The sequence below is a fragment of the Urtica dioica genome, chromosome 5 (genome assembly GCF_054948205.1).
Source record: "Urtica dioica subsp. dioica isolate 48M chromosome 5, U.dioica_male_clone48M_v1_H2, whole genome shotgun sequence".
NCBI lineage: Eukaryota > Viridiplantae > Streptophyta > Magnoliopsida > Rosales > Urticaceae > Urtica > Urtica dioica.
The window spans coordinates 30,777,940-30,792,415 of NC_142760.1; the positions used below are offsets into that span (position 1 = coordinate 30,777,940).

The 14,476-nt window shown below is 37.7% G+C and overlaps 2 protein-coding genes across 2 annotated transcripts; one reads left to right on the forward strand and one right to left on the reverse strand.

Moving 5' to 3' along the window:
* The first annotated feature begins 1,411 nt into the window (after nt 1–1,411).
* LOC149397853 (Voltage-gated chloride channel family protein) lies at nt 1,412–5,913 on the forward strand. The gene is made up of 7 exons (XM_089616073.1): nt 1,412–1,826; nt 1,911–2,111; nt 2,483–2,660; nt 3,347–3,609; nt 3,796–4,065; nt 4,191–5,313; nt 5,590–5,913. The coding sequence occupies exons 1-7, from the start codon at nt 1,636–1,638 to the stop codon at nt 5,722–5,724; spliced, it is 2,361 nt and encodes a 786-aa protein (XP_089472199.1). The 5' UTR covers nt 1,412–1,635; the 3' UTR covers nt 5,725–5,913.
* Nucleotides 5,914–6,215: 302 nt separating this feature from the next.
* On the reverse strand, nt 6,216–10,711 carry LOC149397854 (calmodulin-binding receptor-like cytoplasmic kinase 3). Its single transcript, XM_089616074.1, has 8 exons — nt 10,459–10,711; nt 9,635–10,327; nt 9,348–9,539; nt 9,008–9,267; nt 8,182–8,347; nt 8,001–8,090; nt 7,161–7,459; nt 6,216–6,631 (listed from the first exon to the last, which is right to left on the reverse strand). The coding sequence occupies exons 2-8, from the start codon at nt 9,825–9,827 to the stop codon at nt 6,425–6,427; spliced, it is 1,407 nt and encodes a 468-aa protein (XP_089472200.1). The 5' UTR covers nt 9,828–10,327; nt 10,459–10,711; the 3' UTR covers nt 6,216–6,424.
* Nucleotides 10,712–14,476: the final 3,765 nt, after the last annotated feature.

Genomic DNA, 14,476 nt, shown 5'->3' on the forward strand with positions numbered 1-14,476 from the left:
AAAAATGTAACTGCAAATTGTTTTAAACAATATGCGAAAATTAGAAGATTATTAAATATGTGCTTGAAACTTACCTATATTGAAAAATAACTTTAAAATCTTCGACAAAACTTTAAGGTTTAATTCTAAGAATGAGCCTGAGTTATGTTTAGGGTTGAGATGGTGAATTTTTAAAAATTATGGGCCATTTTGATATTATTAAGGCCAAAACTTTAATTTTTTTACATGCACGAACGAGATCTCAAATATTGTGTCTGAAGAATTTTTTGATAGAATTTTCTTTTAACAAATGCAATTTTGATTTTTGTTTTGCGAATTACAACTGCGATTCATATATAACTGTTGGCTATGTAATATCATATAGTATAATTCCCCAAAAGATAGTCCCAATCTACTTCCTAACTAAATTTGTGGACATGCTTTTTTCATTTTTTTTGTCTTATTTTCTCCGAACTTCCATAAATATTTTTAATTCACGTATAAAAATACTAGAACTTAGGGATTTAAAATCTAAAATGATAATATAGAAAAAAAAATGGCATTGAAGTTGGGACGAATTTGGATGACTCTAAAAACACCTTATTTTAAATGACGAAATCACATCCGTCCCTTGAAATTTATTTAAAATGATAAATTGTATTTTGTTCTTAATTATAAAAATACTCAATTTTCATAATTGAAAGTTGGAGTATATTATTATAGTCTAATATGAAATTAAATTTTATATAGGGATTTTTCAACTAGTTTTATTCAATTATTTTACAGTTACATTAGCAAATAAAAAAATTTCTCGTCATATCTAAATTTAAGTTTGACTATATAACTAACTTTTGGTAAATTTTAAGTAAACAAACTATGAGATTTTATTAAGAAAGTAAAAAATGCATTAATAATCATAAATAGTCGTTATAATTGTAAATAAATCATTAAACTCCAAAGACATAAATAAAATACTAAAAGTGCTCAAATAATATCATACCATCATAATAGTTATTTACTTAGATTTTACAAAAAAATAATTATTTAGTAAATTTTCACATTTTGGTGGTTTAGTTACTTATAAAATTATACAAAAAAAAGGGGTATAATTTGAAGGAGAGGATTGAACTAAGTGGCATTTTCTAAATGAAATAATTAATTAAAAAAATAATTATGTTATAGAAATAAATGTCTGACAACTATATTATAGTTCGTTTAAGATAAACCCTCAAATGATTTTTTTTCCCTTAAAGACAGTTTTCAGTGGAGATTGAACCCGCAATCTTTAGAGGCGATGTGAAAGTACCAATCAAGCTATGTTCAAACCATCAAATGATATCAATGGCTTAAAAATATATATTAAGTGTATTTATCTATTAATTACATTCATATTTAATAGATAATTAAAACCCTCGGGCGAAACAAATGAGACAATTTGGAATCCCATTAAAAGTTTAAGTAATACGTTCGTTTGTTTTCAGATTCTCAGTCCAAATCATCGTCTTTCTCTGTTTGAAATTTTCTATTTCGCTACCTGAAATAAAATAAAGACAATATCATATAGTATTACCACTGAGTCATTGACTCACTACAAACTGAGAGAGAGAGAGAGAGAGAGAGAGAGAGAGAGAGAGAGAGAGAGAGAGAGAGAGAGCCATGGCTAACACTAACAGTGCTGAAGATCACGATCACGAACTAGAAGAAAACGAAGAAGATGACTTGCACGAGCCAGACAGAGAATCTCTCAGAATTCCATTACTCTCCTCCAATAGATCAAATCCCAATTTGACGTCTCAGGTCGCCATTGTTGGTTCTCATGTCTGCCCTATCGAAAGCCTCGATTACGAGTATTACTCTCTCTCTCTCTCTCGTAACAGTTTTTTTTTTTTTTTTTTTTTTTTTTTCTGGTGTGATGTTGGTTCTCTCTGTAGGATTTTCGAAAACGAATTCTTCAAGCAAGATTGGAGAAGCAGAGATAAATTTCAGATTCTTCAGTACATATTCATGAAGTGGCTTACGTGTTTCCTCATCGGATTGGTCGTAGGTCTCATCGGCTTCTGCAACAATCTCGCCGTCGAGAATCTCGCCGGAGTCAAGTTCGTCATCACGTCAAACATGATGTTGAAGGAAAGGTAAAAAAAAAAATGTTTGTTTCCCCTGAAATTATGATCTAGATGAATATAAATGAATTAATCAACTGTTTGTGGTATTATCAACTGTTCATAGTTTGTTTCTATAGCTTCAACAGATTTTGTTGTGTGCAGGAAATAGAAAGAAAAAGAAAATGAGTTGAACTTGAGTACTATCCTCATTATGCATTTATTCATAAGAGAATTGACCTTAAGCACTCATTAAAAGGAAGTAAAATAAAGTGATTGAACTTTAGTTTCACTTTCTGGATTTTAATCACGTGGCTAATCTTTAACAAAATTGACTTTTAATTTTATTCTGCCATGGCCTATATTTAGTTGAATGTTTTTTTGTTCCCTTCATTTGTTTGCAGGTATTTGATGGGATTTATGGTGTTTTTCACGGCGAATTTAGTGCTGACTCTGTTCGCTTCGGTTATCACGGCGTTCATAGCTCCGGCGGCAGCAGGTTCTGGGATACCGGAAGTGAAGGCTTATCTGAACGGCGTTGACGCTCCCGGAATCTTGTCACTGCGGACTTTGGCTGTTAAGGTAATCTCTTTTTCTTTTCTTTTTTTCCTTTTCCAAATTTCTTGAAAGTGGTTTGGATTTTGGTGGTATTTGGTGTTGGTCTGAGTTCTTTCTGGTGCACTATATATTGCTAGGCATTGTTACATGTCTAGACATTAATAATATGATTTCCATGGCTGATAAGATAAGAAGGAATTTAGATTTTGGGAGCGAGTCTTATGTTTTGTTTGTTGAAGTAATCTCCGGCGAGATGAGTTTATGTATACCAAGTATTCTATTCCTGATTTAATAGTTGGCTATTCAACTGTAGAGAGAGTAAGACAATGAATTTTAGGTTAGCAATCTAAGCTAAGTTATGTTTATGCCTCAAATGGTTTCTGTTCAAACAAAGTCAACTACAAGAGTCTGAACAAAGACTAGAAAGTTATCTTCTCTTGACTATATCCGGAATAGACATTAAACTGTCTCTTCTCTTGTATCTTTTATGTGATTGAAATGTCAAAGGTTTTCCTAAAGAAAAAAACTTGTTAGCCAGCTTTTGAATGACTGATTAGGAAATGAAATTTCGTTAATATTGAGCATCATTTCTGGGATCATCGGAGATACATAGTGTCTTTAAATGTCTCCGACTTAAGAGCTTCTTACCCAACATTGTAAAATCATTTTGCTTAGTTGTATCATTTTTGTTTTCTTCCCCAATTTCGCAGATAGTTGGGAGCATAACAGCGGTGTCTTCGTCTCTTCTTATTGGCAAGGCGGGGCCGATGGTGCACACTGGCGCGTGTGTTGCATCGCTGCTCGGACAAGGAGGCTCCAAGAAATACGGTTTGACGTGGAAATGGCTGAGATTCTTCAAGAACGACCGCGACAGACGGGATCTCGTCACTTGCGGTGCGGCCGCTGGGATCGCTGCCTCTTTCCGAGCCCCTGTTGGTGGTGTTCTGTTTGCTTTTGAAGAAATGGCGTCTTGGTAAATATATAAATACCCGCTATAGCTGAATGACCCTTCTGTCATATCTATATCTTGGAATGCAAACCAACCATTATTGCATGGTTTAAAATGTCATTTCATAAAATGTTGGTTTGGATAGCAAAGATTGTTGTACTCCCAAGAGAAACTTATCGAAACTGATCCAACTCTAACCTTGTTTCTCAGGTGGAGAAGTGCACTTCTGTGGCGAGCGTTCTTCGCGACAGCTGTGGTCGCAATCCTGCTCCGAGCTCTTATCGATTTTTGCTTCAGTGGGAATTGTGGGCTATTTGGTACCGGAGGGCTCATAATGTTCGATGTCTACTCGGCAAATATCTCATACCACCTCACTGACGTGCCTCCGGTTCTACTCCTTGCTGTCGTCGGAGGCTTATTGGGAAGCATATACAACTTTCTCTTGGACAAAGTCCTGAGAGTATACAATTTTATCAACGAGTAAGTATATACCATCTTCTCCTCCACGACATGTCTCGTAGATTGATTATCGCCATTCGCATTTCCGGTGATTTAGCTTAGTTCTTAAAATGAAATCTTTGTGTTTCCTTTTTTTCTTGCTCCAGGAAAAGTGTTGCGTACAGAATAGTTCTCGCGTGCTTTCTCTCCATTTTCACATCTATCCTTCTCTTCGGACTACCGTTTCTCGCCTCGTGCCAGCCCTGCCCTTCGGATGCCACGGAGGCGTGTCCCACGATAGGCCGATCCGGGAACTACAAGAAGTTCCAATGCCCCGCCGGGCACTACAACGACCTGGCGAGCCTCATATTCAACACGAACGACGACGCGATCAAGAACCTCTTCAGCAAAGGGACCGACTCCGAGTTCCAATACTCGTCCATCGTCGTGTTCTTCTTCACCTGCTTCTTCCTCAGCATCCTCAGCTACGGGATCTGCGCCCCCGCCGGCCTCTTCGTCCCCGTCATCGTGACCGGAGCCTCTTACGGCCGCCTCGTCGGAATGCTCATCGGGTCCCACACGAACCTCAACGACGGCCTCTACGCCGTCCTCGGAGCCGCCTCTCTCCTTGGCGGCTCGATGAGAATGACAGTCTCGCTCTGCGTCATAATCCTCGAACTCACCAACAATCTTCTTTTGCTCCCACTGATAATGCTCGTTCTCCTCGTCTCCAAAACCGTCGCGGACGTCTTCAACGGAAACATTTACGACCTCATCATGAGAGCCAAGGGACTCCCGTACCTCGAAGCCCACGCCGAGCCCTTCATGAGACAGCTCAGCGTCTCCGACGTGGTCTCGGGCCCGGTCCAGACTCTTCGCGGGTTCGAGAAAGTTCGGAGCGTCGTGAACGTCCTCCGATCGTCGAGGCACAACGGGTTTCCGGTGATCGACGGAGAGCTTAATCCGGTCCTGTTCGGGGTCGTCCTCCGGGCCCACCTCGTCACGCTGCTGAAGAAGAGGGCCTTTCTGTCGGGCCCCGTGCCAGCTGGCGAGGCTGTGTGCGGGGAATTCTCGTCGAACGACTTTGCCAAGGGCGGGTCGAGCCACGGAGAGGATGACGTGGACGGGATGGAATTCACGGAGGACGAGATGGAAATGTTCATCGATTTGCACCCGTTTTCCAACACTTCGCCGTACACCGTCGTGGAGACCATGTCGCTCGCCAAGGCTCTCATTCTCTTCAGAGAAGTCGGGTTGAGACACCTTTTGGTGATACCAAAGGTCTCCAATGTAAGTACACAAATATCTTTTAGAAAAATTATACAAAATAGCCATTTGAAACCGATCAAATTTACAAAATAGCCAAAGTTTCAAGTTTTCAATAAAATAGCCAAAATTACGAATTCAAATTATTTTTACACTGATTTCACCTTCAAAATATTTAATCAGGTGGCTAGTTCACTAATTTAGACAACATCTTAGCTATTTTACAACCATTTTTTTGTCATTTGACACATTGAAATGGTTTTTATTATTATTATTATTTATGTTGGGATTTTTATACAGGGAAATCCGGTGGTGGGTGTGTTGACGAGGCACGATTTCATGGCGGAGCACATACTGAATTTGTATCCCGGGCTGAGACGAAGCCGATGGAAGAGATTAAGGATTCGATTTCCACGTTTTTTCAAGATCTTTTAACGCTGCTGCGCCTCTGGCCGGGAAACTTGTAAAGTTTAGTTTTGAGCTTCTCTATGTCAAATGAAATTTTTTAGCCTTGAAAGGCCATTTTTACAAGCTCTCTCGTGGAGCTTGAAAAAATTAGATACTAAAACGGCAGTAAAATTTGATGCCTATCTGATTGATATGATAAATCTTGATTTTTAGCAAGCACGTGTTGTAATACAAGCTGTTTGCTGATTCCAAATTTGAATTCTCAACAACTTAGTAGAAAGTTCCATAGACTAATCTAACTTTTTCAACAAACACTACTTTCTGACTCGCAACAAAAAACTCATTAAACACGGAACTAGAATATCAAGCTGTTGTCTCTGCAGTCAAGTGTGACTTCTAATTATAAAAAAAATAAAGATAAAGATTCAAAAGACTTCCTATCCTATTTCCAAAACCACCTACTTTTAACCCCCTTCAATGAATTCATATCAATTTAAGGCTGGCTATTCGGGTCAATATACCACATTGAAATTTTCTACGTTTAATAGAGAATTTCAGAAGAGTGTTCTTCAAGGGCAATCTAATTTTCAAGGAACACCAATCAAAATATAGAAAATAAAACTCTGGTCAAAGTCAAGCTCATTCTTTACAAGGGAAAGGTAAATAAAAAAAAAAAGATCTAACTGAAACAGAAATATATTTTAAAAAAGTGGAATAAAAAAGTGAATCACCCTCTTCTAGACTTGATGTAATCGGCTCTGATCGTCCACAATTGCTCTGAGACGAGTTTCATGTCGGGTCGCTCGGACCGGATCGGCGCTGCACACTCGATGGCCAAACCGAATATTTTACGAACTATTTCCCCGTCCACGGCTTCCTGCATCAGAGGATCCACCAATTCGATCGAACGGCCATCGTCGTATCTCTTGAATGCCTGCACAAATTTAAAATCGGGTCACCGAGCCGAAAGTAAAAAAAAAAAAAAGCTATGCTTCACATTTATTTCGGACTGAGCTCATCGCCTTCACATCTGTTCGTTCCCACATGGAATATTTGAAAAATTCCTCGACCAACTCGCATCATGTCAAAAATAAAATAAAAATGTGTGAATTGTCTCTTTCGGTGATAGAGAAATACTTTGACTTCTACAGAAAAATATTAAAAAAAAATTCAAATTAAGGGGCAAGAGAAGGCTGGTTCTTTGATTGACTTCATTTCAATCACAACCTAAACGTGTATGTTTTGCTTTTTTTTTACACAATTATAATTTTTCTTAGTTGACTCAACTGCAACCAGCTCATTAAAGCCTCAAATCTGTACTAGGAACATAAAAAATTAAAATAAAAAATAGAATTTTTTTTTGGTATCCTTAGATGAAAAAGTGTTAATGTTAAAAATTTGATTTACAACCCCTATGAGTTTTATAAAAATGAAAAAGAAATAATAAATTTTGCTAAACTCACCCATCGTAGTGTGACCCGTTCCGCGGCGGGTCTCTTGATCTCCACGGGGCGGCGACCCGTGAGAATCTCAATGAGCAAAACTCCGAACGAGTACACGTCACTCTTGGCTGTGAGTTGGTAGGTCTTCATGTACTCGGGGTCTAGATAACCCACCGTTCCTTTCACTTTCGTTGAAATGTGTGTTTCGTCCGACTCCATCGGACCAAGCTTCGCAAATCCAAAGTCCGCAACTTTGGCTCTCATGCTTTCCGTCAGAAGAATGTTGGACGATTTCACGTCTCGGTGGATAATTTGTTTTTCTTTTATCAGACATAAATAAAACAAAGTCGTTAAGTGACGGTATGCCCGGTCGATGATATTAATATTTTTCATATATAAATTTTAATGGAAACGAAGATTGTTAGAAGTTAGAACAAGCTTTTTTGTTCTTTTTTTTTCCACCAAAAATATAAACCAAACAAGAAATTTGGATACAGCACCAATTTAATCAATGTCTAATTAAGTTCATAATTTTTATTAATTAAATATATGTCTATTCTCTCACTTCATAAAGTCTAAAAAATTGAAAACTCGTGAACTAGATCTCCATTTTAATATACTAATCTAGACGAGACATTTATTTTTGACATCAGTGATGACCTACTTCCGAATTTTAAAAGAAGAAAAAAAAACTGGACTTCTATTTCATTTTTAAAACTTGTATCTATTTTCTTTAATGGACTTTAACCCACTTAGCCCTAAACCTAAAACAAAAGTTTAAATTTTCATACAATGTCGATCTAACAATATTAATTTTCAAACTAGTGATTTGAATAGACCTTTTTTTTTTTTCTTTTTTACCTGCATATAGATGGAGATAAGTGAGGCCATGAGCAACATCAATTGCAATTTCAAGCCGTTGGTTGAAATCCAGAATCCGGCCACGTTGTCCTGTCAGAAAATAATACCAACAAAACATTTAGCATTTAAAACGGTTTATACTAACTAATAACAATGCTCGTGGTACTATGAGGAAGCTCACCATCCAAATGTTCCCTGAGAGTACCGTTCGGCACATACTCTGTTATGATGAGGCGTTCGTTTCCTTGGTCGACATAGCCGAGAAGCTTCACAAGGTTCCGGTGATCGATTTTGGCTAGAAGCTCGACTTCGCTACTGAACTCGTTTTTCAGATTCTCAAAGTGTTCCTGTAAATAAAATTGTGTTTTAGAAAGACTACTGAACTCGTTTTTCAGATTCTCAAAAGTGTTCCTGTAAAAAAATTGTGTTTTAGAAAGACTAGTGCTTACACAATTGCGCATGCCTATATCTTATGCGTGTTTTAGCTAAATAACCAATTAAAACTAATAGATTAGCAAAACAGCCAAGGTTTATCATTAATTTTTTTGACCTTGTCGATAAATATATAGACATTGGTATATTTCTTATATACATGGATCAATAAAAATTGACAAGTGTAAAAAAGAGCTGGATAACGTTATTTTGGCTATATTGCTAAAAACGTAAAACTTGGGGTATTTTGCTAATCATTTAGTTTCAAATGGATATTTTGTATTTTTTTTTTTTTCATATTCATATCTACATGCTAAGACCATTTAAGTACATTTATCATAATCAAAAGGCATACATAACCATTTCCCTGTTTTTTTTAGGAACTTCTGTATCAGAAATAAAGGTATCTCCGATTAGAGCCCTATCCGAATAATAATCATTAATTCCTTGAACAACACATTTTAGGTCCCCAGAATAAAAAAAAAAAAATTATTTGGCTCAAAATAAAATTCACTGATCCCATTTCACCAGATTATATACTCTCTTATGCTTATGATCGAGATTGTAAATTTTACCCTTTTTCCTCGCTTGATGGCGACGGTGATGCCATTGTCGAGGTGGGCTCTATAGACCGTTCCAAAGCCGCCCTCGCCGATTTGCAGCGACGACGAGAAGTTACGAGTCGCCTTCGAAACCTGGCTCATGGTGAGATGAATCGACCCGAGCCTGCTGAGCTGAGGAGACATCGAGTATCTCGGGCTCGGCGGTACGCGATACGGGCTTCCCGGGATCTTCTCCGGGCCAGAATTCAATTCGAACGACGAAGTCGAATCCACTGCAATATCATAAAAAAAATATACATCTTTGAAAAAAAAGGTTCCAAGTCATGGAAAGCTATAATGAGAGAGCACTCACTCGAAGTCATGTCCTTGGTGAGAGCCGCATGAGAAGTTTCTTTCCTTTTCTTGTAAAAGCAAGGACATATGAAGGCACAACAGGCTAAAACAGAACCCGCAGCCAATAATCCGATCTTCTTCGGCGATGACGAGAATTCGGATTCCCGTTCCGACCCCTTTTGTAAAAGCCTCCTACCCCGCCAAGACCCTACTGCAAATAAAAAAAATGTTGCTAAAATGATCAAGATTCATTCAAATTGTGTAATTTCATGAAGAAGAAAATAAATTAATAACTCGGCAATTTACCCGTGGAAGGATAAGCTCTTTCCATTGAATTCTCATTTCTGTATAACATTTCATGGCCGTCCGAGTCAGAATAAGCGACGAGATCGTTAAAAGCTTTGGACTCCGAGGCGGAGATAGCGTGTCGTTGCACTATAAACAGCAGGCCGAGAATATAAAACCCCGTTCTCGGCGATATCCCGTGTCCGTTTATCATCTTTGTGATCAGTATTCCATCCCAAGAAAGCCCGAGTACTTTCGATGAAATGAAGCGAGAGATGACAATAGAATCCAAACTCTCGGAATCTTGATAATCGAATCTCAGCCCAAATCAGGCGAGTCTGAAACCTCTGCGATCACCGCCCGAAAGCGAAACCAACATTTTCCATGACCTGAATTTCCGTAACTACCCACTAACTGAAAATGAATCAAAGACCTGGCAATCTGCCCAAGAACCAGCTCAGCTCTCTCTCTCTCTCTCTCTCTCTCGGCAATTTCAATCAAACACTTTCCAAGGCTCTCAAGCCAGAGGAGAGACTCAACTCTCACAAACCTCAGATAGCGTCCAAAATGTTTCAGCTTTCCAGTACAAACTTCTATATTCCCGATTCAGATATCACAAAAACAGAACAAAACCCACATGAGATTATTCCTTCAACAAGACAACAATCGATAAAGTTCCAAGCTTTTTCTCCAAAATTTCACCAACCAAGTAACCTAAATAAAACCCACATCATAAAAATTAAAAAAATTAAAAACAAACGTGGGTAGAGCTTGAGATAAGGGTTTGATTAACTTCAATTATAAAAAAATAATTTACAGAAGTACATGAAAAGAAGGAACCAAACCTGGAAAAGGAAAAGGAAGGTGTTTGGCAATAAAATGGATAGTAAAGGCAATTAGAGCTGTCAAGCATTAGACCAACAAGCTACTATTTATCAAGCTTTTTTTTATATTTCTCTCTTCCTTTTTATTTTTAGTGGATTTACTTGGCTTGTGGAATAAATAACCCAAAAGCAAAGACTGGCCTCCCCGAATAAGAAGAGGAAGAAGAAGATCAATTAAAAAAGAAATAATAAAAAAATAAAATAAAGAATAGGTAGTAGAAATGGAAGGAGAGAAATAATGGGAGAAAAGTGGAATAATGATATCAATGTATAAAAAAAAATTGTAAATTTAATGTGTATGGTGGTTCGTTCGTAGGTACTTTACTTCTTGTACTGTAGTGATGGTGATTTAATCCACGGCCAGTCTTGGCGCATTGTAAGTTTTAACGCTGTGATGATTGTTCTATTTTGGAATTTTGAATTGCTATTTTTTTTTTTTTGTAAGAACACGTCATTTCGTTCACCAATTTATTTTTCATTTGGTTTGTAGACTTTTTTATTTTTTTTTATGAGAAGTTGATAACGCAACTTGTATGTTAAAGATGAAAAAAAAAATTACAACCAAAATTAACCCGGACGTTAAATTTTGAAGAAAACTTTGACCAAACAAAGTTAACTCGAGACTAGGTAGCTTGGATTGTGCTATCTTTTTTTTTTTTTTTTTTTTTTTTTACTAAAGTAACATAGAAAAAAACCGGGTATAACTAAACGTGTTTTGAACTTTGAACAAAAAAAAGAAAGAAGATAAGGATCAATATTAAAAAGGATTTTAACTTAGAATCCAATGATAGTATATTATGTGTAGACCTCCATCAAATAAAAGAGGATAATAATACACACTAGACTTTGAGCAGCTCCATATTTGTTTTATTAAACTTTCAAATGTCATTGAATGAACTCAAACAGCTGAAAAACAACATTTATTAAAGAAAAAAACACTAAATGTCTATACATCCAAAACTCTAATAGATAAACTATAACGAAACCCGAAAAATGTCTATTCTATATTCACACAAAAAAAACCACAACAAGAATGTGGAAACACAAACCATAAAATAGTCAAGTGAAGCGACAAAAAATAAAAATAAAGATGAGTCCTCAATTTAATGATATCAGATTACTCAGACCTAAATCTGGCTTAGCGGTATTATCCGCAAGTCCCGCTCCCGCAGAAGCCCGGACTCCCGTTATTTGATCAAACGGGAGTCTCGTCCCGTTACCGGGCCCCTGCCTAACGGGATTCGGACCCCGTTAGGCCTAAAAAAAATAAAAAAATAAAAAAAAATGTTTTAAAAGATTTTAAATAATTATATAGAAGGATTTAATTGAAAGGATTTTAAACTAAATTGGTAGAAAACAATAATAAAGAAGAATGTCAATTTAAAAATGGACCTCCTAAAAAACCTCACCGACCCCTAAAAAGGTGCGACGGCGAGGAAAAAGAGCACCCATTTCCTCGTTAATTATTTGAAAAATTATCCCGGACAAGGGCCGGGATATCCCTTAGTTATACAAGTTAGACTAAGCATTGATGTTTACATTTGCGAAATCAACTTCAAAATCGTCAAGAATATCAAAGCACAAGAATGTTTCTTGTGCTCGATTTCTATGTTTAATCCAATCCTTATCACATGTCAATGCTTCGACAATCTCCGGTTTCAAGCTACATCTTCTATCGTCGATGATGCGGCCCGCGCTACTAAAAGCCGCATCAGATGACACGGTTGAAACATGGATGGTGAGGATGTCTTGTGCCATAGATGACAAGACCGGGAACCTCCTTGCGTTCTGTCTCCACCAAACCAATAGGTCGATGGTTTCGTCATCCGGTTTGACCCACTCGTTCCGATCGTACTCTTGTATCTCGGGATGAGACCGTGTGTCGGTTGGGCTCGACCTCGGTTGACTTGTCCCAGCTTCTTCTTGTTAAGGAGATGGGCTATAAGCGGGCGCGTTGACGAATACATTCGTGTATTGGTGTCTTCTTGGATATTGCGTCTGTGATTGATTTGGTTGTGCTCGATATTGCGGGATGAGTTTCGCTTCATATACCCTGAAAATATCATAAAAAGCTTGCACGATCCTCGCAAGATCAAGTGCAACGTAATCTTGGTCCTCGAAATGATTTCTAATGTATTTAAGAAACTTTTTTAATCAACCGATTTACATCTGCAATCTAGAATGGCTCCAAAACCGTATAATAATGGAACCTTTCCAGCCCCCCCCCCCCCCCCCCCCCCCCCCCCCTCATACTTTAAAAACTTGGCTCTCATTGCTTGAATACAATCTTCAAAAATTATTTCGTTTTTATATTTATCAAAATGCACAACAATTGCGATCATAGTATGAAGACCGAGAAAAGAAGTAGGAGTGTAAACAGCGGAAAGATAACAAGTTTCTTTGTAAAAAAAGTCAAGAAAAGATACAAATGATTCAGCCATCTTAATATCATATTCGGTAATAGCGTCATCGCCATGTTCATTGTTAATGTAAGAAACAATAACATTGACATAATGCTCGGATAAAAAGTTGGTCAACATAAGAAATGTAGAATTCCACTTAATTTTGTTATCTAGATGAAACGTGCGCTCTTGGAGACCGTTGTGTCTAAGGCGTCTCTTAAGCTCGTCTACTCTACTGGTTGAACTATTGATCCAACTAATGTAATTCCTAATTTTGTTGATGGATGGGTCATAACTAGCGGCTCCAACTTAAACAATAAAGTTTATGATATGGGTAGCACATCGTTGATGCAAAAGGGTATCGTCACAATGAAGTCTATCCTTTAACTCTCTAACCACGGCGTTGTTGCTTGTGGCATTATCTAAGGTTACAGATATAATCCGATCGGTCAAACCCTATTCAGCTATAACACTAACTATGATATCTAAGATGTTTTGACTAGTGTGAGAACATTCTATCCTCCTAAAGGCTATGATACGTTTGTTCAGGTTCCAATTGTCGTCTATATTATGCACAACAACACTCATTAAATCCATCTTTGATTGACCAGTCCATATATCCGAGGTTAAGGTTACACTATACCTACCAGATGATATTGTGGCTTTCATTTGTTCCTTTTCTCCTAAAAACCATTTTAGGATATCGGATCTCAAGGTTTTCCTAGACATGATTTGAACGTTTGGAATTATAGAACTCATGAATCTAACAAAGCCTTGAGATTCGATATGACTAAAAGATTGATCGGTGGAAACAAAATATTCTACTAAATCACGTCTAAAGAGTACATGATCGATGTGACTTACAGTGCTTGACGAGGCTCCAGATTGCGTCCCCTGGCAGTGCCTGTGATGACTCCACAAGAGCGACGTTCCGACTCTTGTGTTGTGAGCACTAAAGATTTTGCCACAATTGTGATATTTTCCGGCCTTTTCGCCGTTCAAAATCACCTATTCAAACCACGTCCACGCAACGGACCTAGCACGACGTCGTGGTTGTTGTTGTGATTGTTGAAGTGGTTGTTGTTGTTATTGTTGTCGTACTCATCGTTGTCGTCGTTGTTGTGTCTCATCTTGTTGTTCACGTTGTCGAGGTCGTGGAACTTGACTTTGACATCGACATTGAGGTGGTGATAGTGGTAGGTCTTCTTCTTCATTTGGATTTTGGGTTTCATCGTCATCTTGTTCTTCATTTGAATTTTGGGATTCACGCATATGTTGCTCGTATTCTTGAAATGCTTCATAAGCCATTTCGGATGGCAGAATTTGAGCTTGATACGCTTGTTCGGGATCCATTTGAGGGTAGTATGGCACTTGGGTGTATGCAATTTCGGTGAATTCAGAATGGCCGAAAGTATGAGCAATATAATTTGGATCGAAACTGTATTCGGTGTTTAGGTCGGGGGCGTTTTGAGACAAGTGCAACAAATTTTCTTCAAATCGGTGCATTTGTTGACCTCGGGAAGCTCTTCCCCTTCGACCTCCTTGGTTGTAGGATGAAGATGCCATGAAAAATTGAG